At 55.4% G+C, this 26,199-nt stretch overlaps 2 protein-coding genes across 10 annotated transcripts in view; both read right to left on the reverse strand.

Moving 5' to 3' along the window:
* Window positions 1-1,937: 1,937 nt before the first annotated feature.
* On the reverse strand, window positions 1,938-4,560 carry UQCR11 (ubiquinol-cytochrome c reductase, complex III subunit XI). Its single transcript, XM_080383056.1, has 3 exons — window positions 4,432-4,560; window positions 3,631-3,765; window positions 1,938-2,207 (listed from the first exon to the last, which is right to left on the reverse strand). Exons 1-2 carry the CDS (start codon window positions 4,512-4,514, stop codon window positions 3,645-3,647), a joined length of 204 nt encoding a protein of 67 aa, XP_080239182.1. The 5' UTR covers window positions 4,515-4,560; the 3' UTR covers window positions 1,938-2,207; window positions 3,631-3,644.
* Window positions 4,561-7,102: 2,542 nt separating this feature from the next.
* TCF3 (transcription factor 3) overlaps window positions 7,103-26,199 on the reverse strand; it is an 80,358-nt gene continuing 61,261 nt past the window's right edge. For 2 of the 9 annotated variants that reach the window (XM_080383041.1, XM_080383040.1), the window contains exons 11-20: window positions 25,956-26,082; window positions 25,018-25,076; window positions 24,219-24,297; window positions 23,374-23,447; window positions 22,728-22,931; window positions 21,250-21,373; window positions 20,626-20,791; window positions 19,358-19,596; window positions 15,410-15,554; window positions 7,103-14,604 (exon numbers count right to left, since the gene is read on the reverse strand). In XM_080383041.1, the coding sequence (XP_080239167.1) occupies window positions 15,412-15,554; window positions 19,358-19,596; window positions 20,626-20,791; window positions 21,250-21,373; window positions 22,728-22,931; window positions 23,374-23,447; window positions 24,219-24,297; window positions 25,018-25,076; window positions 25,956-26,082 (1,215 nt within the window). In that variant the 3' untranslated portion in view covers window positions 7,103-14,604; window positions 15,410-15,411. Of the gene's footprint in view, window positions 14,605-15,409; window positions 15,555-16,111; window positions 16,339-19,357; window positions 19,597-20,625; window positions 20,792-21,249; window positions 21,374-22,727; window positions 22,932-23,373; window positions 23,448-24,218; window positions 24,298-25,017; window positions 25,077-25,955; window positions 26,083-26,199 lie in introns of all 9 variants that reach the window. The other 7 variants (XM_080383042.1, XM_080383046.1, XM_080383045.1 and 4 more) reach the window with 7 other exon arrangements.

The following is a 26,199-nucleotide window of genomic DNA, read 5'->3' on the forward strand; positions in this document are numbered from 1 at the left end:
AGATACTTGTAATAGCATATTTCTGAAGTGTGCTTGGTCTTGTGGAAGGAGAAATACTAGAAATTAAATCAGTTATACACTAATCCTAGTGTTAATTAGAGACAAAGCTATCATTTGAAATGCTGCAGAAAACACAAGCAGCTAAACAATCGCCAAAGGGCAAACAAATCTAAAGTCTGTACGGTTCTTGCAGTGCCTGCCTGTGCAGGTTGGTATTTTAGGCATGTTTTTCTCCTTTAAGTATCTTCTAATCTTATCTGCCGTGCACGATGTTATCGCTGGGGCTTCGCTAAAGGTAACTCTCACTAACGAGGACTGCAGCCAGATGAGATCAGGGTCCCTAGAGGAACAGGCAACACAGACAGACCCTCGGCTCGAGGCCTGAAAAGCTCTCAGCCATGCGAGCAGAGAGGCTCTCCCACCCCACAGGAACAAGCCAAAACTAGGTCATTTCTAAAGGCAGCAGCATATTATGCCCGTCCTGTCTAGACATGTTAAACAGAAAAGTAAGAGCAGAGACTCTAATTGTTCGATTCTGAACTCGCAACCCTGATGACATGCAAGCGCAAGCTAATATAATGACCACTTCCGAGGCGTACTTTGGCTGAAAATGGATCAATATCGCTATAAATAGCGTAAGGCTGTTGCTGTCAAGCATTGCCACCGAGAAAAACTTCCTGGGAGTCAGCCAGGAGTTCAGGAGCACTGCTGCAGCAGGGCAGTGGGACAGCCTGAGGAAATGGCACGCTTATCCCATTCAGCCATAAGCTTTTGTCCCATCTTATGGGACACAGTAGGGCAGCAAGGTGAGTTTTGCACGTGAAAATTATATTCCCTGCCCTCCTCAATTAATTATTGGTGGTGCTGTTGAAGCAATGCTAAAGAAATTATTTTGCTAAATAAGTAGTTCAAGCATCCTGCGCAGTGCCACTGTTTAGGCAGGTTTTACAAGAGTTTTCCATAGAAACATCACTCAGAAACCTTCAGCCCTGAAGGTGACACCCGAGCACCACAGCTGCTACAACTGAGATTTTTCCCTAAAGAGATTCAAACCTTTTATTACAACCAGAAAATTATAACAAGGTGAAGTTTGGCACTAAACAGAGAGAAAACAAGCGATCCTGTTCTTACACAGAGAGAGGGTTATTTGCAAATTCTAGTCTTTGCAGAAAGGGATGCACCCTCCCCCCTAAATCCAAGTAATCTGCCGTGACTTAGATGCAGAGACCAGATCAAAAATAATCCTTGTACTTCCTTTTCCTAACAGCTAAAAACTTTTTCATCTAAAGGGTACTGGTAGTGGGTTGTTTCATCACCAATTTACGTTGGCAAATGTAACTACACCTATAAAGTATTGATACATACTCTTTTCCTACTCAAAACCCACATTAAGAAAGTAACTGAGCAGCTCTCTAAACCACTGGTTTTCACCCTGGTAGACAGAAAACCTCCCAGGGTTTGCAGACTGCCTTCCTTGAGCCCTAGATTAAGTCAGAAAAGCTAGCCATTCTTCAGGCAGCGCACACTGCTTTAAAATGGTGTGTACCCAATCAGACAGTTTACACGGTCCACAGATTGATGTTAAAAAGAAACAAACCTCAGGAATGTGCATTACCACGAAATTCCGTGATACTGGTTGCACGCTTGAGTCCACAGTTGCTACCGATCTAGGAACGATTAGCTTAAAATCAACACATCCCCAAGAACAGCTGAAGAACTACAGCAGTATTAACAGTGACGAGCAACAAGGATCTGAGGACAAACAAAAGGCTCATCAAATCCAGCAGCCACTGGCTGATGCCTGAGAAACCTGCCCAGGAAGATGCAAACACGCAGCAGGCCTTCCTTCAGGCACACATCCAAAAAAAGACATAACCCAAACCAGGAGTCTAGTCTAAAGAATGTGAACTACAAAGGTAACACAAAAACCCCCAAAATATCATTGACTTGGTTTATTTTGTACATCAGGTTTATAAGTAACTCCCATTAGGACAAAGATCTGCTGTGAAAGTGATCAGAGGAAAAGTACTAGACAGGCTGGTCAGTAAAATTAAATTCGTTCACAATCAAGCGGTCACAGCTGTTCATGGGAGAGAGGGGGACACCACAACCTGTTGCAGAATCTGTACTGGGCATTTCAAGTTCACCTCAAAGCAGGATCTCAGCGGACGGATGGCTCCAAAACATTCTATCCAGCAATAAATTTCCTACAATAAACACAAAGCAATCATTAAGTAGTGCTTCCTGCAAAGTGCTACAACAGCCAACACTAACAGGCAGATTTCAAAAGCCTCCAGTATCCAGGCAAGAAGTTTCTGTGACAGAAGCTGGTACAGGCGCAGCAGAACGCAGGCATGCAGGCCCATAGTCTCTTTGGAAGAAATCACAGGCCACCAAAGAAACATCCTTTTTCTCTACGCCTCTTCCCAGATGATTTATGCACAATGACACATCAAAGCTCTTGCTTCAAAACACAGAACACAAGCTGTGCTCTCAGGAATGTATCCCTGATCCAACTTACTACTGGCTAAGACAATTTTTAAGTACAGAAAGCCCTTACTATATAATTTAATTGCCTCTACATAACTCAAAAGCTTTTCCACTGACTGGTCTGTAAACGTCTACAGTCATTCCAGATGCTACAAGTGCAGCTGACTTTCACAAAAGGTTTCTTTCATCCTTTGGTTACACAAACGATCTGTGTGATATGTATTTTGAAAATGGGGAAGACACAGTAAATTGTTTAAACTGCAGCAAGTATCTCTGGAAAAAGAGACTTACAAAAGTACTAACAATTTGCTCTGTGACTTCCAGACATGCTAATTTCCCTATAAAATCCCGTGTAGCTTGAAGGTGAGTATCTTACTTTATCAGCATTTAAATGTAACTGTTATTTTGACCAGAAAAAACAAGTATTGAAATGTATGCAGTTTCCTCCAGACCTTTTACCCATCAGCAGCCTTTAATGCAAAGCAAAAATCTTCCGAACTGCCTTCTATCTGTGGCAAGGAATAAAAAAGTTTTAAGCCTGCCTACCACACAGATACGCATTTAGAAGCCCAGCAAGGTATTGTCCAACAGCTGCTCTAGCTCTGTGGATGGTCAGTCTTATAGAAGATTCAGAACAGCACATTTCATACGCAATTAAAGAAGGGGGAAAAAAACCTGTGAGAAAGCCAATTTTCCAATTAATTTGTGGTACACAGCAACCAGCTCTGAACTTTTGATAACAGTTACAAAGAACAGAAAGGAGTCTGAATTTGCCTAGCAACAAAACTAGTCATGAGCTTGAAGCCATTCTACCTAGGAACAGAAGGGAACAGAAGTAAACAGACCGGCCAAGTTCCAAATTACTGCAGAACACCTGATTTAACTTCAAGAACCTATTAAAGTTGTGAAAAATCCATTGCTTGCAAAATAATCACTTGAAAAAACATATTCTTGCATCCTCCTGGCGCTCTGTAAAGCCAGATGAAAAAAAACCCGACAAAACAAATCCCTAAAAAATGCCCTGAACAATCAAACTGAGCAGGTCTGGTTTGGACCAACAATAAGATTGTGCCCTGGCCAAAGAGGACACATTAATGTCATGCTACCGCTTAAGCAAAGAGATGCACAAACAAAACTTACCATTAGAGGGAAGCTTAGTCTTCAGTTTTAAACTTGCCACTGATGTAGGGAACATACTGAAGAATCAGCTTCCAGTCTGTGAACCATATTAAACCAGTACCAGCTACACCACCCCATGTAATGAGGGTGGGAGTCCTAAAAAGAGAGACACACACACGTGCAGGTAAACGACATTAATTCTCCACTGGGAAAGGTTGGGCAAGTGCTGAAGGAGGTACCGGGGAAAGTCACTGCCATCGAGAAAAATGCCCGGCAGATGTCTTGAATCTCACACAGAGAAAAGTATTAGTGCCCAGAGTGGTCAAGACACTTAACAGGAAGAGGCTAATATGCTTTTATTTAAAAGGGCATTGCCAAGGTAAGAAAAGACACTTATTTAACTATCCCACTGTGACAGCCCGTGTCCCCTCGCTCGGCCTGCAGGCTGCCCCGGCCTGCCGCACTCAAGCAGCCGGAGCACGGGGGAGGACCCCTGCCCCCCCCAGCCCGGGGCTAGCGGCCCTCACGGGGACACGGGTGGGGGGCACCAGCCGCAGGGGGTGGCAAGGAGCTCGGGATGTCCCTTCAGTGCGCGGGGGGCTGGGGACAGGGAAGGGGGAGACGGACAGGTCCGGGGAGGGGGGGGCTCGGAGACAACACGACAGCGCCGGGCAGGGGGGGACGACACACGACACGACAGCAGCACCGGGCGGGGGAGGGGGGACGCGACGACACACACGACACAGCGCGGGCTGCAAGCGGCGGCGGGGGGAGGGGACAGCGCAGGCCGCGGCGGGGGGCGCAGCGCGGCCCGGGCCTCACCAGTTCTGCAGCAGCTGCACGTAGCGCGGCCCCACCAGCTTGCTCAGCATCCCGCCGCCCTCAAAGTCACCCCCGCTGCGCATGCGCGGCCGCGCCGCCGCGCCTCGAAGGACCCCGGGAGCTGGGCCGGGTGCCCGCGGCGCTGCCTGAGCCGGGCGGCGTTGCCATGGCAACGGCCCCGCCCGCGCCTCGGCCCGCAGGCGTGCGGCCCCGGCCGGAGCCGGGACAGGCTGTCCCCATGGTGGAGAGGGGACATGAACCTTCAGACGGGCTGTCCCCGTGCTGGAGGGGGGACAGGAGCCCTCAGAGGGGCTGTCCCCATGGTGGTGGGGTGACAGGAGCCTTCAGACGGGCTGTCGCTACACTGAAGAGGGGACATGAACCTTCAGACAGGCTGTTCCCATGGTAGTGGGGGGACAGGAGCCCTCAGACAGGCTGTCCACATGGTGGAGGGGGGACAGGAGCCCAGAGGGTGGGACTGGCCCCGCATGGCACTGGGGCTGCCCCTCATCCCCCACGCTGAGCCCCCCAGTGTCTCTGCAAACCCTCCCGCCTGTGGCCCAGCCTCTCCCAGCTGGGCCGGGGGTTTTGAGCCAGCTTTTTCAGCAGAGGGTCCTAAACCCACCACCAATCCCACAACATCCCCCAGGCCTCGCTCCGGGGCCACTCAGCCCCTCCTGAACCTCCAGAAAATCCCGGGGGACACGGGATCCTGCAGCGCTGGGCTGCTTGCTGCCTGCGGCTGGGCTGCCACCACCACCGAGGCGCAAGGGAGGGTGAATGATGAATGATGTACCACTTATCTATAGGATGATGTACTTATGTTTATCTGAAAGTTGGGAAACGTCCAAGGGCCCTTATTGCTAACATGCGGGATGTACTAATTGCCAAGTCCTTGGATTTGTCACCTTTAAAAAGGCTATCTGGTCCTAAGTTCCTGTGGTTTGTACAACGTGGCAAAGACAAGGAATTAAATCATGGTCACTAGTTTAGTGAGATATGTAAATGAGTTCCTGGAATTGTAATGAATATGTAAATGAATTCCTGGGAAATTAATGAATATGTATGAGTTGCTTGTATAAAGAGGGGACTGAAAAATCCCCTCGGGGTGCATGACTTCGGTGGAGCGATCCCCCATGCACCCAGCGCTGCCGAATAAAGATAACCTCCGCTCACTCGAATATTGCTAATTGATTCTTTAAATCAAGGGAGCGAAGGCGAAGAGGATGAGGATCAGCCCAGACCAGGAGACCCAGAATTTAAAGGACCCTCATTCCATGCACTCGGTGCAGCTCAGGAAGGGCAGTGCCCGGCCTCAGAGCTGCTCACTGCCAAGAGAAGGGCAGCCAGGGTTTAGGGAGATTCAACTGGTGGCCAGAGCCACTGCTCAGTTATTGGACTGGTTTTCCAGCTCAGCCCTATGCGGACAAGTCCCGAGTTGCAGCAGCACAGGCAGCAAAAATGAGAAAGGAGGGATGCTCTCAGGCAGCATCTCCTCTTCAGAACCAGGGTCTCCCAGAGGATCCGCGAAGGCTCGGTGCTCCTGGATGCAGCTCTGGTTCCCCCCCGAAAGTTTGTCTCTAACGCACTGAGCGAGCTGCTGGTGGAGGGCTAACCCAGCCACCACGAGGGCTGATGATTTGGGGGGGAACACCTGCGATGAGGGGGGCAACACCTGTGTGGTGAAGCTTGGAGGCTGAGAGCAGGGAGAGCCTGGCTGGGCAGCACAGCGCAGCAGTGGTTTGAAGATGCTGTGGCCGAGGCTGAGCCCTCGGCAGAGGGTGATGGAGATCCCACATGATTCAGCCCCACAGCAGTGGTGTGAAGATGCTGTGGCTGAGGCTGAGCCCTCGGCAGAGGGTGATGGCGAGAGATCCCACATGATTCAGCCCCACAGCAGTGGTTTGAAGATGCTGTGGCCAGGGCTGAGCCCTTGGCAGAAGGTGATGGAGAGAGATCCCACATGATTCATCCCCGCCATGGCAGAGCCTCCCTCCACAGATGAGTCTGGGAGGGTGAGCACCTACGAGGCTGGGCTGTCTCCTGGTACTGGATCAAGCCCCTTCTTGCAAGGTTTAAACCCTCGTAAATGCTCTGCCACGTTGTCTCCTGCATTACCAGTCTGTGCTGGGCTCCTGGTACAGGCTGGGTGCGTTTGACCCGATTTCCAACTTGCACCCTACCAATACCACCCTCACTGGATGCTGCCCAAGCCGCCATGCTGCAACACCCCCTCCTTCCAGCCAGGCAGGGGCCGCACTCTCAACGCAAATTTTTCCAGCAATAAAAATTAAGAAGAGATCCCTGCCACGTGTAACCCGGGCTAAAAGGCACCCTGCCCCACGCGAGCAGCACCCAGAGGCAGTAAAGGACCCCACTGAGCACAGCAGGGGTAAGTGCCCAAATCCCACGGTGATGGGCAGCGCTGGAGACCCTCACCAGAGGCCATGTGCAGGGGGGTCAGAAGCACTCGCAGTGCACGAGTTCATGGTTTTGGGTGGGCAAGACCTGTGCCCAGAGCACAGGAGCAGCGAGAGTGGACAGTGTTGGAAAACCTGTCTCGTCTTTTTTTTTTTTTTTTTTTTTTTTTAGTACAAGGTAAAACCTTTATTACAACTTTTCATTCATAGGTATACAACATCTGAAAAACAGATATGGGGAAAAAAAGTAATATTGTTATAAAATGTCACATTTATTGCTACATTACTGTTATATACAGGACAGTTCTCAAAATCTACTTTAAAAAAGTTAGGATTATTTAAAAATTCCAAATAATCCAGCCAGCTGTTTTGACACTTGTATAAAATTATTTAAAAAAATGAAAACAATTCATATCTTGAGGCACTCAGAAACACAATTTTATCCCCCAATTGTGATTCATTTCAAAGAACAACACATTTCCCCACCCCCAAATACTTTATTTTTTTTATGTTTTTTTTTTTGCTGGGTTAGGCATATATATATATATATTTACTATATATATAGTTCAAAACTATAATGTGTATCTGATTTAAGAACAAGGATTTCAGCCACTTAAGTACATCTGGATTTACAGGTAGGCAGCATAAACATCAAAAGCAAGGACCATTTTTTTAAAGGCCAAAAACCCAAACCCAAAAACAACCCAAAACTTTCTACGGGGTTAAAAATAAACTTCCGCAGGCATCTCCCATCTGCTCTCCCACCCCCCGCCCCGTCCTACAAAAATATATAGAAAGAGCAACCCAGTAACACTTTGTTTCCCCAACAAGCTGGAGCCCTCCATAAAAATGGGTCATTTCTGCAGACCACGAGGTCCAAGCATATGGTTGGGGTCATCCCTGCTCCGCTTCACCAGGTGCCTCTTTCTCCTCTCCCGACACATTAAGCACCGCCGGTTGGAGGGTGCACAGCTTCCCACAGCTCCCTCCCTCCCCAAGAGGCCCCGTGTTACCAGGTTTCCTCAAAAAAGCTGGTGGGTTTCAAGTGATTTGGGAAGACGTGGCACCAGGAAGGGGGAATCACGGCGTTCCCAGCTCGCTGCTGCAGGGAGCTCCACGGTCCCCTCGGGCACAGCCCAGGGATGTGGGGCTCTGGGATGCTCTTCAGCAAAGGACACCCTATTTTGAAGCACAAACTCCTCTGCACTCCCGTACTGGTGCCGGCAGCTGCGCTGTGCCAAGAAACAGGGCACAAATTTTATTCCGTGGTGGGTGCTTGGCTGGACCGGGGTGGGTATTGCAAGACCTGAGGAGCAAGAGGCGTACAAAAGCAAGAGGAATAGAAATACCAGCACAGAGGCCCATGGCAGGGCTGCCTCTTGCCCCTGAGGGTGGGACGCAGGATGGACGCAGAAGGTCCAGCAGAAAGGACACCTGCAGCCTGCACCCCCCTCCTGCCCAGAGCCCACCTCCACGCTCGGCTCACGCGGGAGTCCCGCAGGTAAAGGCACTGCAGCTGCTGGCTCCCCAGAGGGGGGCATCACCCTGAAGATCATTGAACCTCTGCACCGAGCACCCTGTTCCCCCCCCGCCTGCCCCAAGGACAGCCGTGCCGCAGGACTGACCCGCAGTGTCCACCTCCCAAACCCTCCCACCTCCGGGCAGCTGGTGGCAAGGCTCTACCCCAGCCACGAAGAAACCCACGGTGGTTGCATGAGAAGGAAAATGGCTCAGAGGTGCTGGAGAGACTGGGGAGCACAGGAGGAAGGGAAACACACCGTCAGGCTTGAGGCAGCTGAAGGAAGGGCAGCCAAGCCAAGCCTGAGGCTTAGGCATAAGCAAAACGGTCCACAGAACCCGGGAGCAACAAGGTGGGACACAGCATCTCCGTTCAGGGGTGCTGGGTGAGATGAAGGGTGCTGCCAGCGAGCCACCAAGCGTTGAGCAGAAGGCACAGGAGGGTGAAGGGTGCATGGAGGAGCCCTAGGACCAGGCCTTGCCTTCTCCAATTCAGTGCTCAGCTCCTGCAGCATGAGCTAGAAGGAGTGTTCCCACCATCTCAGCCCTCGTCCACCCCACCACCCGCCCAGCTCCAGGGCACAAGTCTTGAAATGCTTTCAGAGCTGCTAGAAATCAAGCCGGACCCTGAGAGCAGCAGGCAGTAGGAACTTGTCATGGGCAAGAGCACAGAGAATGGGATGGGATGGGATCTGGAGAGTCCCAGGGGAGAGGAGAGGGGGTTGCATAGGATTTAACAGGGTAAAGAACTTGTGCAAGCTTGTGATATGGAAAGCAGGTCTTGCTATTGCTGGTGTCGAGCAGGAACAGGGGAATCCAGCGGCCACAGCTGGCTCCAGGTTAGCCAGCGCTGCACCTCGGGGGCTGATGGCTTGCCCTGGCCCAACTCCAGTGCCAGCTTTGCCTCACCTCCCCATTCTCAGCTCTTTGCTCAAACCCCATGCCAGGGGCTCGCTTTAACTGGAGCCAGCTAGCCCAGTCACCAGCACAGCACACAACAGGGCCACAGGCACCGGAGCTGGCAGCCTCCCCATGGCACCAAAGCTCAGGGGTGCAGGGGACTGGGGGCTTCAGAAGCCTCCTGTCTCTCAAGGGCCTCCTGCCTGCCCACGGGGAGGATGCGCTGAAGCACGCTGCAAGCGTCCAGGGCCCAAAGGCTCTGCTGGCTTCACTGGGTACACGCATGAGACACAAAGGACCTTTGAGAGCGGCTTCTGCACTGAACCTGAAATTGTAGACTCCTGGGGAAATCCCAGCCTGCTTCTGCCCTTCCTGCTCAACTGCTACCAGGCAGAGAGTGCAAAACCTCTAGGAAACGGGCTCATCACCGACAGGGGCTAGGGGGGAAACCGGCTCGCTGAAGCCACAGCCGGGGAGGTTTCACATCGTGCTTCTGCACTTCGCTGCTGGAGACAGCAAAAACCCCAACTGCAAAGCACTCAGATCCCTGGCCCTGGCGCGACGGCGCACAGGGATGGGGCAGCAAGTCAACCCCACCATGGGGGGCTGGCAGGGACCTGCCCCCCAACAGCCAGATCAACTGCCCCGACGCCTGCAAACCGTCTGCCCAGCCACTGCTGCACCCCTTGCTCCCAGGCTGCCGCTCAGCACAGGCAGGAGGGGCACAGACTGGGACCCTGATGTCCCAGGTCCTGTCCCTCCTGCCAGCACACCTCCAGAGGACACCAGCGCGAGCCGTACAAGCAGAGAGCCCGAGGAGATGTTGGCAAAGAGCTGGAGCTGAACTCAAGCCAGTAGGTCTGACTAGTGGGTCGCAGGCAGGGGAGCAACTGCCAAAGCAGGGGGTTAGCTGGAATTTTGCTCCCCAAGGGCGCTGGCAGCGGGAGCAGGCAGACTGCCACTGCCTCCCGACAATGCCGAGTGCGGCCGGTACGAGACCATAAAGGTGCAGTCTCTGGGAGGCTGCAGCTGTTTTGCTCTGGGGCAAAAGCAGGTGAAGAAGGCGGGGGGGGGGGGAACCGAACAAAAATCTGCAATTTTTACTGTTAATAAACTGGATTCCAGACACTCCCCAGCACCTGGCGGCATGCAGAGCTCTTGGGTAGGATGTGCAGGGAGACAGGGAGCAGCTCGGGAGGGGGGAAAGAGGAGGTCCCTTGCACCACAGACCCCAGTTCTGCTGTTTGACCACGATGCAGCTCAGCTACTGCAGCCTGGGAAAGGAGAAACAGGACAATGCACCCAGGGGAAGGCGGCCCCTCTGCCAATTCTCTCTCTGATGAAGGACGCTTTGCGGAGGCTCTGTGGCCCCCAGCGACGAGGGGCGCACAGCCCAGGAGACCCCACGCATGCAAGGCTGAGAGAGGAAGCAGAAAGCTGAATGCCACCCCGCAGCACGTCACCCAGCCGCGACACCTCTCTTTACAGAAGCACTGGTGCAAGGGACACGCAGAGAAGCGGTTTGGAGAGAAAAGTGATCCCTAAGATTGCAGGGCTGAATGCCAGCAGAGCCGGGGGCTGGGGAGGGCGCAGACCCTGGCCCCCCCTGACGAGGAGAGTTTCATTGCAACAGGCTGGTATTTCAGGGTGGTATTTTGGGACAGCAGCTGACTGCTCATTTTCAGAAAAGCCACTTTCCCTAGCAGGTTACAGGCACCACATTCACACTGTGCCAAACACAGTGGGCAAGCCAAAGTTATTTTTTTCCTTGCTGCACTCCAAAATTGCTCCCTGTGCACCTGGAGAGCAGAGATGCCACCGAGGCACCCACAGCAAGCACGACAGCACCCAAAGCACCCTGTGGCATGGAGGCAGCTCCCGGGCACAGCACCACCAGCCCCTGACATCACACTTCCCTGCTGGAGGATCCAAGATCTCCTCCAAACCCTGGCACTGGGGCTTTAAGCTCAAGGACCTTCATCCAAGCCTCGCCACAGAAGTCAGCTGGTTTTGTTGTCGAGAAAACAGCACCTAGATCACCTCAATGCAGATGAAAAGCCCCATCTCTGTTGCAAAGCCTGGTGGCTTGGGGATGACGGGAAAGGCTGCATCTCATCAGGAGTCCCCCTTGGCCTGCAAAGCATCAGCCAGGACTCGGAAGGGATGAAGGAGTTCAGCAAAATTTTGAACAAATCATAAATCTTCTCAATTTTCCAATTTTGCTGACTTTCTGGATTTTTGTTGACTACAATCTCTTGTCTTTAAATCCAGTTGTACATGACTGCTACTCAAATTCTTGTTGCAAAATGGAAGTGTTGGGGAAGCACTTTCAAATTTTTTTATACCATTTCAAGCTTGCCAGGGCTGGGACATTGCTCCATCCCTCCCTGGTCCTGGGGCAGCAGCACTGAGGCAGCAGAAAACCCCAAGCAGTGAGCGCCCTGCTGGGTCCAGCACCATCCTGCTGATGAAGCAGAAATGTTTGTGGGATGAAGCAGCCTCTTAAGGCTGCAGAGAGCAGCCGATGCGTCCCCGGTTCCTACCCCAGAGCATCAGTCGGGGCTGTCTGAGCATCTGGGCCTATGGAGGGGCACTGCCCCCCTCCCTGCGTGTTTTACCATCCCCGAAAACCAAACTCGCTCCAGCATCTGAAGCACAACCCAACCCAGCAGGATGCTTCAGGAAGACATGGCTTTTGCTGCAGGGGAGCTCCACAGGGGCAAGGCTGTCACACACGGTGGAAAACCTCATCCGTCTCACACTGCTCAGTGCTTAAGCAGGCAGAATAACCCAAGGGAGGGGAAGAGTGTCATAACCTGACGAGCTAATTAGGCTGAAATATGTCTGTTGACACAGGCGAGAAGAACACGTGTTCCTGGGCTGCAGGGACCACAGCCACTGACCTTTCCAAGCCTTTCTGGGGACAGAGCTGGAGCCTGCTGCTGTCTCAGGTCTCACCACACAGAAGCGATGGTGGGAGCGGCAGGCTGTGGGCAGGGAAAGCCAGAAGCACCCAAAAGCCTCAGAGCTACAGCTGGATGTTGCAGAGCCCCAGGGCAATGCCAGGGGCAGCAGGGAGAGATGGTCCCGTACAGCTCTGGCACTTGGAAGTGGCTCCTCTCTGAGATGCTACAGGGGCTGAGCCCACGGTACCCGGTGTAGGTGGGAGATGAGCGATGTCCTGAGCATTTCCCGCAGGCTTTGCTGGAGTACAAAGTATAGCTACAAGCACAGAGGAGCACCAGGAGGTTCTGCCGAAGCCTGAGGTTGCTAGGAAGTGCCACAGGACCTAATCCTGTTTGCCAGTCCTTCCCTTTCCCTGTGCCTAAACAACACAGCTTCCCCAGGAGCACAGGCCAGAGAAGCAGAGGGGGGAAATGGACCCTGCGGCTGGTGGTCCTGCCGTGCTCACCATCCCCATGTACCCCCAGGCCCGTACCTGTGCCCCACAAGCTATCCTGCCTGCCTGGGCTCTGCCAGGCAGCTCTGGGCAGCAGCCGGCCCCACATCGACAGCACCACTGACACCGCTGAGATGGGATGTAACATCCCCTGTCTGCCGGCACAGCTCGGAAGAACCACGGACAAAATGTTTCTGAAGGGGAAGGAGAAGGAAGAAACAAGAATAAATTCCCAATGGACGCTTTTCTATTGCCAACTCCAGAACGGCTGCTGCAGCTCAGCACCACCAAGCACCTTTGTTTGATCCCACATCTCTGGGGCACCCTGCCTTGTGGTGGGGCTGCCAGGGGTCTTCCTCCCGCTGAGCACACTGGAGCGGTCTGGAGTGACTCTGGGAAGCCCTTGGAGCAAAGGGATCGTTGGCCCAGCTTGGCTGCTGGAGCATCTTCCACAGGATGGGCGCCTGCTGCTCCCCTCCTTTCCAGCACGGAGAGGGGAGCCCACGTGCAGGTGAGAGCGGCCACTCTGCGTCCCCACGGCATGCCAGGCAGCATGCCGAGCCCAGTTTGCCTCCAAGGACGCTTTGGAGATAGGACAGCGGGTGAAGGTGGCGTGCGACACCGCCCCTCTCCCCAAGCCTGCAGCATCTTGCACTGCCGATGGTGGTGACTCCAGTGCGGGGAGCAGCCGTGTCGAGACTGGGATCCTGCTGCCGGTGGCGGCTTGCTGAGGGCTGGAGCGAGCGCAGCAATGCCTCCCCTTCCCGCTGCCAGCATCTGCGGGTCCGTCTGCTGCAGGGGCAGGGGGCTTGGTGTCCCGCTGCTGCCTTTGCTTTGTCCGCCTCTGCCTCTTCCCACTCCTCCAGCTTTGTTCAGTTCCTCTTTGTTCAGTGCTGCCCCGACAGCGGCATTAGCTCTTGCGTGGGCAACAGGTGCCTTCCTCCGGCCCCGGCTTTCCTCTTGCATCCGTGTGGCTTCGTTGCTTACCTTGGAAGCGCCCTAGTCCCTCGGTTCTCTTTCACCCCCCCAAGGCCCACTCTCTCCCGGCAGTTCGTCCTCCCCATCACGATGCTCTGGGACAGCCGTGGGGCACCTCCTCTCCCAGGTGGGACCATGGCCTCCAGGATCCTCCGACAGTAAAGCAAATCTTGCAGAGACCCTCGATGGACCTCGGTCACCTCCCAGGGGGAGCGGGAGCACCGTTGAGGGATACTGCTGCTACTTGCTTTGCTGTTTAACTTCCTTTTCTCAAATCAGAAGCGGCCAAAGCAAAGAGATGGTGAATTCAGCACGAGTTTGTTTTTTTTATAATGGAAGGTACAAGCCAGGCAAGGAAGAACATCCCCTCGCTGTGGCTACATTCGCTTTTAGTGGCTTTCAGAGCCGAATCTGAGAATTCCTCTCTTTATATCCAGTCTCTCTTAATACAATTTTAATATTCTGGTTGATCCTAAAGATGCAACGTTAACTATAGAAACAGCAGCAGAAAAGCATGGGGTACAAGACATTTTTTTATACAAAAAAAAATTCTTTTTGTTGCTTACAAAACATATGCAAAAGAAGCTAAAAAAAACCAAAAGGCATTGCTATTTGTTCTACATAAAAAATCTCATAACTAATGTTCTTTTTTTTTAAAAAAGAAATATCAAGCTTAGGCACAATTTTGCTGCTGGCTGCTTGTGAACAAGCCAAGAGAACACGCCACCCCCTCCTAACTGAGTGATATGTATTGACTGTTCTGCACTTTATACTTAAGGCAATTTTTTTGTTTTCGTTTTGTTTTTGACAAAGTGTTTTTTCCACCCCTTACGTCATGCCAGGATCCGTCCATGTGTGTCAGTATTAGCAGTACTAAAGTTTATGGTTCGAGAAGGTTGCAGGTCACACCGAGGGTTTTCTTCCTACAGATCTCCGTATCCAGAGGAACAAGAAGATCTACAAATAGAAAAAAACAAAAGCCTGAAGTGAGAGAAACCCAAATGAGAATAAAACTTTGCTCCCTGCAAGGGTGGGGGGTGTCGCAAGCCCCAAGAAAGCCCCAAGGCTCGATGTGGCTGCAGCGGAGCCCAGACATGAGCTCGCTATTCTGCTGAGACAACAGCTTTGCCTTTTTTTTTTTTCCAGGGCAGCCCCAGGCAGCCACCAGCACAGGGGATGTCAGGGGACCACAGCCCCTCCACGTGCCTGAGGGGGTTCAGCCTCTGCCCCACCGCTGTGGGTCTGCTCAGTCCCTCGCTGACACCCCTGTCACAGCCCAACAGGCTCAGCTGCTCCTGGCCACGCACCATGTTCCCTTTCAAATGCAGACAGCCCAGCAGCGCCTGCCACGGTTTTGCTGGGGGGTGGGGAATGTCACCTTCTGTGTCTCTCTTGGCATTTCTAGGACCTGCCCATTCCCTCCCATAGAGCCATCGGACAAAGGAGTTGCTGGTTTCCAGTAGCCAGCTGTGGCAGGGCTGGGAGGTGCAGAGCAGAGCTGAGCTGAGCTCACTCAGGATGGTGGGAGCACCAAAACCCTCCGTCCTGGCTACATGGCTGCACCTCTCCTGTGGTGCAGAGGCTCTGGATGTCCACGGAGGAGCAAGTGACATGCGTGTGCAAGTCATTTACTTATAGTAAATTAAGAAGGACTTGGCTGGTGCTGAGCACATGGGGCTGAGCAGCCAAAGCAGAGCAGCGTGCGTTGGCAGCAGGCTGGAGCTGCAGCAGGGTGCTGGGATCATGCGATGGGGGACGGTACCTTTACATGTGTCCAACAGGGTTGTGACCATCTCCTAGACCAGGATGTGAAGCTGAAAGTGTCATCTGGGGATCTCCTACTACTCCGGACACTTTCTCCTCTTCCCGACGCTTCAGGCAGGCTGCTTTAGGGTTCAGATTGCGCTCTATGCCAAAAACAGCAAGGGAGGGAAGGAAGCAACCTCAGTTTGGGCAACAGCGTCGCGCACGGTAGCAGCATCCCAAAGAGAGAGCGAGGACAGAGTCCCAGGACAGACACACGGGACCATGCGAGGAAACAACCTCAGTGCAAGCTGCTCCTTGCAGTGGCTGCAGTAACTTGGCTGGACCCCTGCTAGAGCAAAACCCCCTGCCCAGCTGAAACACCGTGCCAATTTAAACATGTGCTTGCTTACAGAAAACCCCCAAGTGCCTCAGCCAGCTCTCGGAGCCCAGGACTGAGTTTTCCAAAGCTGCTTAATGGGATCCAGGTGCCAAATTCCCCATTAAGCATGAGGGGAGACGGACAGAGCGGCCTCAAATCTACCCCAGGCCGGGGCTTTGGAAAGCTCAGCTTGCCGCGTGGTGCAGCCGAGGGTGCTGCTGGCAATGCAAACACACGACCTCGCGCCGAAAGCAGGAGTCACAACAGAGATGCACACGCACACAGAGATGTGGGGGGAAGAGAAAGGCCCCGAAATGCACCTGCCAGCTGGTACCATACCTCGTACTTGCTGCTCCAGGCCCAGAATGACCTGCACCGCTTGCTGTAGGATGATCAGTTTGGTCTGTGCTTTGTCCGTTTTTAAGTGCATCTGACACATGCGTCCCAGTTCTTTAAAGGCCTCGTTAATGTCCCGCACACGCACCCTTTCCCTGGCGTTATTGGCCATTCTCCTCTCCCGGTCCCTCAGATCTTTGTCCTCCAGTGACAAGGCCTCGTCTGTACTGCTGGGTTCATAGCACCACAGGGATTAGTCAGGGGGGTGGTACCAAGGAGGGGGGCTATACGTTGCCGTGCTGGTAGTGCTTCTGGTGTCCACTGGAAACGGCTCAAACAGCCTCACTTTGCAAAGCCAATTGGTCTCAGGCGCTTTCTGGAGCAGCCCAGGCTCTCTGGGCTGCGTGTTGCCTCTGCGAGCCACGTGAAGGTGCTGCCAGTACGGGGCCAGGCGGCCACGGGGCCAGAGGGTGCTGCCGGGGGTGAGGGTGGGCAGTGGATGCAGGATCGACACCGACACCTTCTCCCCTCTGCAAAACTTTGCCTTCCTGTTCATTTTTGCTTTGAAACTATAAGTTCCGGGGGTGGTCTCAGCCAAAAACATCGGCTTCATCCCCCAAGGGAAGACTTTTTGACAGAAAGCAAATCCCTCTTTGTAAGATTTCCTTCAAAAATCCCATCTGCAGCAAAATCCTCCCAAGGAAGGCACCTGGGGCAGCCGTGCGAGGCAGCCTGGCCTGGCACCCTCTTACGGGTTGGGGGGCAGTACCAGGGGCAGGAGCCAAGTGCCCTGGCTGCTGCCGAGGGTCAGTCTCAGATGCACAGACACTGAATCCAAGTCTTTCACCACAGCTAAAATCACTCTGGAAGGGGGTGATTTTCTTTTCCAGGCACGGCCAGGAGCTTTGGGAGAGCCCCCACCACTGGCAGCACCCCAGGGGTGTCCAAAACACACAGTGACAAGGGCAGAAGGCAGAGTCGTGCTGGCAGCATCTTAAACCATGGCCTCACCTGCAGCCCATCTCCTCCAAACCCCAATTTACTGTACAGACGACCTTCTCCCCCAGAGCAAAAATTCTTGCAGGAAAGACACCTATCTGAGGAGGGTCCTTGGGTGAGACCTGGAACTGGGACAGACTGGCCTTTGGCTCCAGGGGAGCCCTACAGGGATAAGCCTTCAGCGAAGAGGGGCCGCAGCATCAGAGCCTTCCTGGGTGTGCCGGGGGGGCTGGAGAGCCTCCAGGCGGTGCCCGATTGCGTGGAGCAAAGCAAGGGCTCCCCAGGCAAGCATGTGCCTGTGCTCACTGCCCCTGCCTGCCTCCTCTCCTTGCTACCTTGTCCCTGCCTGTGTCCCCTTCTCACTGCCTTGGTGCCCCGACCGGCACCGCTACTTTCTCTCCAGCGCGCCCAGGGTGGCCAGGGGGAGCGGAGCCACCAGCCACCCCAGTACCTGAGCCTGCCCCGCTCGTTCCTCCGAACACAGGCTGGCGGCTCCCCGCAGTGCAGACACAGCTCCAGCAGCGCTTTGCACGCCACAGCGGGGCAGGATGGAGCCGTCTCCCTGCCACCAACAACTGCACTGCCGTGCGGGGTCCTCTGGGTTACAGTGATGTGCGGTGCCTTGGCTGCCTTGTGCCCTGCTCAAAGGGGGCACTGACCCCCACAACACCCCTCAATCTTCACCTGTCCCTTCACACCCCATTAGTCGCTGATGGCAGCAGGAGGATCCTGGCAGCCCACGGCACACGGGGACCGATGGCCCCCTCCCACAGCAGCCCTGCAGGAGGGGACGTGGGGGTCGGCTTCTCTCCTGCAAAGCAGCCCAAAGGCCAAAACCACCAGAGAAGGGGCACCCTATCTGCCTGCTGCCGGCAGCACGTGGGGCTCGGCTCGCTTCCCCGGCTGCGTCCAAGAAGGGTTTAAAAAGGGACAAGCGTGGGAGACCAAAGTGAACACGGTGCCAACTCTGTCTAGCCCCTGCCCCCCCGCCGCCCCTCGGCTCCTGCCTCGATCCGCAAGCAGCAAGTACAAGGTAGAGAGTGGGACCACCGAGAGGTCACGGCTGGGGACTGTCTGTAGGAGATCGGAAAGAACAGAACCAAAAAATAAAAACTCAAAAAAAAAAAAAAAAAAGGAAAGGGAAATTAAAAAAGAGACAGGAAAAAATATACATGTTATGAAAGGCAAAAAATTACAAACTGAAGAGAGGCACAAAGGACTCCAACATCAATGCAACAGCAGAGGCCAGCAGAGAGAAGCACAGCCAGGCACAAACCACCGATGCGTGTTACAACAGCCTCTGCAGAGAGAAAGGGGGTTAACCTGCCACGGCACCCCAGCAGCAGCGGGCCAGGAGCGGGAGCATGCACTGCGGGATGCAGGAACAAAGCAGCAAAGTCCTCCAGAGCAGGAAGCCAAGGCCTCCGCTTCCCCTCCCGCTGGGACGCAGCACCCGGGACAAGCACCAGCAGCAGAGATGGGCACACGCGCCGGGGAAGGGAGCGAGCGTGCCCCGGCCAGGGGGAGAGCCTGCGTGCGCACACCTGCAGCTCCGGGCTCTGCTAGCGATGGGCAGCGCTCCCAGCTTGCACCGGAGCCCTGGCTGTACAGGCAGCAAGGGCTGCTCAGCCCTGGGCTCAGCGTCTCCGTCCCCTGCCCCTCGCACGGCTCCAGCGATCCCCAGGGGTCTGCCGGGTGCCCACCAACCTAGGGTGCAGCGGTGGGGACAGGAGCGCAGAGCGGGCAGGGAGGACAGGGCGTCACTCACTGCTGCTGCAGCTGCAGGCAGAGATGGGCTCTGTGCTTGGAGCAGCCCTCAGAGAGACGTCAGATCTGGGCCCCTCTGGCAGATTTGCTGGGTTTGGGGTTTGAATTTCCACCCCCCCTCCCCACCGCCCCCCTCATTCTGTTGGCCAAGCAGCTGAGCAAAATGCCTGGCTGCAGGAAAGCAAGGACGGCGCAGGTGCCCCCTCCGGGACCAGCATGCAGCACGCAGAGTGGCAGTGGGGAACAAAGAACAGCAGGGATGCAAAAAAGGGGGGGACGGGGGAGGATGGGGGGTGGGGGGTGGGGAAGAAAGAAAAAAAAAAAAGGAGAAAAAAAAAAAAGACATCAACAGCCTTGGGAACTCAAGGCCACAGGGGAGACAGACAGTGCGAGGCACCACAGCACGTCACAGGAGACAGACAGACAGACAGCCCCGTGCCGATCAGATACGTAAAATATCACCACTCCGGGACCCTCACTGACCTCTAACTTGTTGCTCCAGGTTCAGTATGACTGATACGGCCTGGTGTAGGATTAGCAGTTTGGTCTGCGGTTTTTCGCTGTTTAGGTGGAGTTGGCACATGCGTCCGAGCTCTTTAAAGGCCTCGTTGATGTCACGGACCCGCAGGCGCTCACGGGCATTATTGGCGACCCTCCTTTCTCTCTCTCTCTCGGCTTTTTGCTCTGGGGGAAGAAGATCGTCCTCCTCATCCTCATCTTGACTAATGGTTTAAAATAAGAACGAGACAGGGACATTCCTCGTGTGCACTCTCAGCACTGGTCAACTCACAGAAAAGAAACACATGTTGAGGCACCGAGATGCCAAGCCCCGTGCAAGCCGGGGCGCTGCACCCTGCGTGCTCCCACCAGGACATGCTGGCCCAGTGCCCCACACTCAGACACGGGGACACGCAGTGACTTTGGAGAGAAGCAGTTAAGGCCCTTCTTCTGCCTCTTTGCTTGTTTTGGTTTTAAACAGCAAGGATAGAAACCACAACAATGCGATTAAGGCCTGAGCTTGTTGCCAGGAGGTTGCAGCGTGGCCCGGAGAAGGTGAGGGGGCCAACACCGGTGTCCCAAGCTGGCGTTTTGGGAAGACCACCAGGGTAGAAGGTGGCTGCAGTCTGGCAGGAGTGGAGCTGGCGCTGCCCCTCCGGGCAGCATCACCCTGGTGAGGTCTCCGAGCCGATGGCGAGGTTGCAGATAAGCCCGCACGCTGGAAGGACTCTACCTGATCCACTGCCACAGATCTGGTTGGATGTGACAGAGGATACAGCAGCCTGAAGCAGACCGCGGAGACGACCTGGAGCAGGGAGGAGGTCAAAGCCTTCCCCACCCCTGGCTGAGGGAAGCTGAGCGTTCGGTCCGTCCTTCCCATGCACAGCCACAAGCTACGCCCTGAGTGACCACGCAGGGGGGTGCAGCTTGTGCAGGTCAGGCGCACGCCCTCTGCTTTACCAGCGCCAGGAAGGCCTGTGGCCATGGGGATGGGAGCCAGCAGGAAAGGGTGGCCAGGAACCTTCCCTGGCACGGCCCAAAGCGGCTGGCCACGGGGAAGCAGCAGGAGTCCAGGCTGTGCTGCCTCTGTACGAGGACACACAGGACTCCTGCAGCGGGCAGGGGCTGGCGGTTCTGCGCCGCAGGACAACCCCCAGCCTAACCAGGCTGAGCCCAGCGCCTGGTGGGTCACCGTGGCTGTACCCCAGCCCAAACGCCCCCAGCCTGGTAACAGAGTAAGTGAAGGGAGAGACCTGTTCAAAGAGCACCTTGTTCTGTTCCGGGAGGGTTTCAGCTCCTTCTTCTCCTCTTCCGAGTTATCTGCTACTGATGTGTTCTCTTCGTCCTCCTTCTCTTCCCTCTTTATTTCGCTGGTTCCTGTGGAGACGCTGCTTCGTCCCAGACCCCCTGACAAGCCTGCTGAGGAAGCAGAGCCAGACGATGGTTGGAGGGGCCAAACCCACACGGAGGGCTGGGGGGTCCCCAGGCCCTGCTCCTGCTGTGCTGCACTGCCAGTGTGTGGCCACCCCGACTCATCCTGCATCGCCTGTCTGCAGCCAGAGGAGCTGGAGGGATGCTGCCTCTGCCCTGCCACCACTCCCTGTTCTCCCCCACGCCTCCTAGGCCCTCCAGAACTCAACCTCCCCCAGCAGAGCAGGGCCCAGGGGCTCTGTGCACCCACAGCTGGCAGGAGGGACAGGAACATGTAGCTCAAACCTCTGGAAAAAGCTCAAGGTAGAAAGTGCCCTGCAGGTGCTGCAAGGAAGCCCTGACCTTGCAAGAGCACCCATCTCCCCCCAGGGCTGGACCTAACGGTGCCCTGCATCACCCCCACAGCAGGCGAGCCCCAACCGTGCATGGGTGCAGAGCTGCCTTACCGCTGTACGTGTCTTGCTGCCTGTTGAGGTCAGGGAGCGAGCTGGGCTGTGACGGAAGCGCGACGTGGTTGTGGAGCATGCTGGGGTTGCTGGACAACCCATCTTCGGGGTGACCTCCTCCCACCTACAGCAGAACAAGCAAAGCAAGCCTTGAGGGGGTGGGAGTGTCACGGCCGGTGGGCACAGGCATGGTCACCCCGAGCACAGGGGGCAGGACTCAGCAGACCAGGCTGAGGTGGCACCGCGTGTCCCCTCGCACACTCCCACCACCCGGAGCGTGGACATGCCGGAGGGAAGAGCCAACCTGCTCCAGCACCAGCTCTCCCCCGGGGCCACGGCAGGGGCACTGCAGAAAGCAGCTCCATGCCCTGCACATCAGCTGGACCAAGCAGAAAGCCCCCATCAGTGCTGTCTCCCCCCACCATGGAAAAGCCTCTCTCTGCCTGGACATGAGGCTGGCACACTGGAGAGGACACCCTGCCTGGGCTGCACATATCCCATCTCCATCAAGCACCAAGGTTTCTGCCACCTCCCCAGTGCCACCAGAGCAAGGGACATCCCAGCAGCGTGACCTTCACTCCAAAGGGCCTGGATGAAAAGGGGGAGCATCAGGCAGCCCCTCTGAGCCCACCCCCCCAGGCTGCACTAAGCTGGCCAGGGACCAGCAGGATGGAGCCAGCCCTGCCGCAAACACTCCTGTTTCTGCATGCAGACGGCAGCAGTTTGCAACAGAGGACACGGGTAATTCATCGCTTAGTAGCGGAGTCTGGGGAGTTTGGAAAGGAAGCACATCTGGTTCTCTAGGGAGACTAGAGACCAGTTACTGTTTGCTGCAGCAGGCAACCAGCTCTGCCAAAAATGCGCTTCTGTGGTCATCAGCCTCTGGACAAGAGGGGCATCGTGGTGGCCCAGCATGGGAACCCAGCATCCACATGCTCAGGGCACCCAGGACCTGACCTGCCACGCTCCCTGGAGCCTGAATGAGCCCCCACATATCAGCACCCCCCAAATGCACGGAAGGATGCGGTGCCTGCCCGAACAGTTCAGAGCAGAGAAGTCCTGGCGATACCTGGTGCTCTATACCCGCAGTCCTGCCCTGCGCCAGATCCCTCTCCTCCTTCTCCCTGTATCCCCCAGTGATGGCTTGAAGCTGTCCTGAGGGATTTCCATCCACGTTGCAGGGAAAGAAGAGCTTTCACCACCTCTGCCTGCCCTGAGAAGGGGCATGAATGAACTGCACATGGGCTTGTGCCTTAGAGCCACCACTGCGCTGAGTGCGGATTCAACCCTCCCTGCATGAACGTGGCAAGCCACTGTACCTCTGGGCACGTCACCTGCTCAAAGCTGCCACAGCTGACCCAAGCTGGTCCACACCGAGCTATTCTCACACCAAGGGCAACATCGCCAGATGCCAGGGCACCCCATGACATCTGTCCCTGGCATGTCCCTGCCAGCTGACACGATGCCTCCGCACTTACCAGACTCGGGTGCCTGTTCCCCAGGGACATGACCGAGGCGGGGAAGGCCTGGCCCAGGCTGCCCACGGTGGCACTGTGGGCTGGTGCCGAGCCCAGGAGCCCATGCATGTCCCCATGGTTGCTCGGCATGGCGGCTGTCTGGCCCACAGCGTGATTCCTCAGCACGTGGATGGCTTCGTCCAACCTGTCTTCCATTTTGTTTTGCTTGAAGGACAGGACAGAGAAACAGGTCTGCGTTAACGCCTGTAAAGCCGGCGCCCACTGCAGCTCTCTGCGCCACGGAACAGCCGGGGGCAATCGTGTGCTCAGCTATCGCGAGGCAGTGCTGTCCCCCAAAGGCACAAGGAGTCCCAAAAGTGGAACTGCCCAGCACAGGGAGGCAGAACCCAGCCACAAATCTGTTCGGCTGGGCCAGACGTGACGTACACGGGCCGTACACAGGGGGTGGGTGCAGGGCAGCGAAGCTCCATCGAGGCTCAGGGAAGCAGAGCCCAACTCGCTCAGCTGCTTCTAACCATGTCCATCTATTGACCGGCCACCCTCCTTCAGGCCCCAGATGTTTAGGGGAGAGGAATGTACCCCAGAGTCCTTTACTGCCAGGTGCACAAGGGACGGAAGAGCAAAGAAGTCTTGCAGCATCACTTACTAAAGTGTGGAGGCTCCCTTCATAGCTGGGAGATAAGGCACCCTGTCCGCTCGCTCGCGACCACTGGGATGTGCCTGCAAACAAACGGGGAAAGCTTGGGACCAGGCTTGGCTGCCGCTAGATGGGGCTAGAAGCTGGGCCACCAAGCTGGGCACAGGCCACCACGGCACGGGGTGGGCCACCACGGCACCGAACGGCGCAACCGGCTGGCCTCTGCTCTGCCTCAGCAGGAAACTGAGCTCAGGTCCTCAGACCTCAAGAGGTTTCTAAATTTCTGTCACCCCCGGGAGCGGGCAGCCAGCACACACGCTGTGCTTGCTCCCACCCCAGGGGAGCAGCGGGCTGGGGGGTGCAAAGTGCTCCGCACCCCGGGCACTGAGGACCTTTGGTGCCAGCTGTGCTGGGCAGAAAGGAGACCTCTCCTGCTGGATGGCAGCAGAGCTTTCTAGGGGTGCTGAAAATGGTTTTTAACTAGTTGGCTGCTTCACAGTTCCCACCGTGCTCCTTCCATGGGAGACAAAACCAGGGACAAGCCCCCCCAGCCTCCCTGGGACGGGACACTCGTGGACAGGGTCCATCTGAACAGCTCTGAATGGGGGGAAAGCTACAACCGACTACAGCAAAGGGCTTAAACGTCTCCTGTGAAACTGTGTGTCCAAGTTCTACAAGTTTGCTTGTCCTTACTCTTCACTCTCCTGCTTTTAAAAATAAACTGGATTTGGCAAGATTGCCAAAAGTGTCTTTAATGAGGGTCTGGGGCTGACCTGGGATGTACACTGCCTTGGACCCCCCCAAAGGCAAACCTGACATCCCCCTTTACGTGAAGAGCAACGTTTTTTACCTACCTGCAAGGCCCTGAGGGGAGCCGACCGGTGTAGAGGGGTTTGACGAGAAGTTATTGCTAGAGTGATCGGGGGAATAAATCTGGAGCGAGAGAAGCAAGGCATGGTCAGCAGCGCCCACCCCTGCAATGGCTCTCCCCCTCCCCAGCAGCATCGCCGAGCCCAGGTGCAGTGAGGACCACACAATGGGACCACAGGACCCTTCCTAGATCCACAGCAGCTCCCAGCCCACCAGTCCCCCCGCAGCTCCCCCATTAATGCTGGGGTCTCTCTCTGTCCCCACTGCTGCCACCCCTGCAGCTACAGCCTCCATTCTTCAGGTCCCACCTTGGAAGCAAGCAAGAGCCCCAGAAAATTGCTGCAGGGTGTAGTGCTGGCGAAGCAAAGGTCCCTGCACTGAATGGGACAGAGGCAACTTCAAGTTCTGATAGCCCCGTGGGACCAGTGCCTTCCAGTCTGAACTAGCACATGCAGGGCCAGGACTACTGGGACCTGCAAGTCCTGCTACGAGGGCTGCATCTTGCCAGACGAGTAGCAGGGTCCATGGCATGGGTCTGTGGGGCCACCATAATTTCCCCAGCTGCCCAAAGGTGCTTTTGCACAGCGCCAGGACACAGGGTGGCAGCGCACACAGCAGGGAAAACCCTCCCTCCTCAGAGGCTGCTGTGGTTTTGGGGTGAATTCACCCAAACTTCTCAATATGTCCATCTTCCCTGCTGCCTAGGGGGTCCCTGTTACAGAGGGGAGGTCCAACATTGCAACAGGACAGGGATCAGCGTCAAGGATCGGCAGAAACCCTTACTGAAGCTAGTGCCTTCCCGAGCGCATCTCCTGAGCTCCCAGCTGTGGTTCCTCTGTTACCTGCCGAGAGAGGACAAAGACATCACTGCCAGGGTGCCAGAAACCCAGCAGGACAAGGCACCTGTACAAGCCCTTCTCTGGGGTCACCGGCTCTGAGACTGAAATTTCTTGCTCTTACTGCTTTGCTTGAAAATTAAACGGATGCCCAGCTCAGAGCAGCCTAGATGAAGGCACCCACGGGGTTGCAGGAACGTCTTTATAAGACACTGGGTCAAAACTGTCATACCATCAACAGCGATCAGGTATCTCTGCTGCAGCACAGCCCATTTTCACAGGGCATCTTAAGCCCCTACAATGCCCAACTTGCTTCCCCTCCTCTAAACAAGGGGTTTTCTATGAATCAAGGTCAAGATCCTCATTTCCTGGGGAACACGAATCCATTTCAGTAACAGGTTTTGTAACAGGTTCAGCAGGGTTAGAGATTAAAGCACTCGGGGGTTTAACATGGTATCCAAATGCAGCACAAGCATTCCTGTTCCGGTTTTAGCCAAACAGCTTCACACATAACCCCCGCCTTCCCTCAACGCAGGTGCAAATTGTTCCCGCAACTCATTCAAGCCACAGCACCTCCCGGAGATAATGTCACAGCTCCTGGTCTCCTCCCAGATCCACCCAGCGAGGTGTAAACCCTCAAGCCAGCACCCTGTCTCCTACAGCCTGCCCAGCTGTCCGGCAGCAAAAACCTCGCCGTGCCTCTTCCCCACGCAGTCACCCCATGCACGGGCGACACGCAAGGGATAAATAGTGCCTGGGTACGTCAGACACAGGCATCACAGGCTCGGGCAGCTGAGGTTTGCATTTTCCAGTTAAGGCTCTGCAAGGCAGCGGAGCGAGGGGGGTCACGCTGGGGACCACCATGCGCCCGGGGGCCGTACGTACCCATCATGCTGTCTGTGCCACTGATTGGGGGCGTATGACTGGAGACACCGTACGGCGTGGAGGCAGAGGAAAAGCCAGACACAGAGGGGAGTCCGCCGTTAACCTCTCCTGAATGAAGCTGGTAGTTCTGGCAGAGAGGGGGAGAGGGGTGAGAAGTGCCCTCGAAAGGCTGCCGGGCTTCGGCATCTGGCCAGGACCCAGGTCCTCCCTGTCGGCAGCCGCCCTGAGCCGACAGCTCTGGGAC

Source organism: Falco punctatus (assembly GCF_963210335.1).
Source record: "Falco punctatus genome assembly, chromosome: 4".
Classification (NCBI taxonomy): Eukaryota; Metazoa; Chordata; class Aves; order Falconiformes; family Falconidae; genus Falco; species Falco punctatus.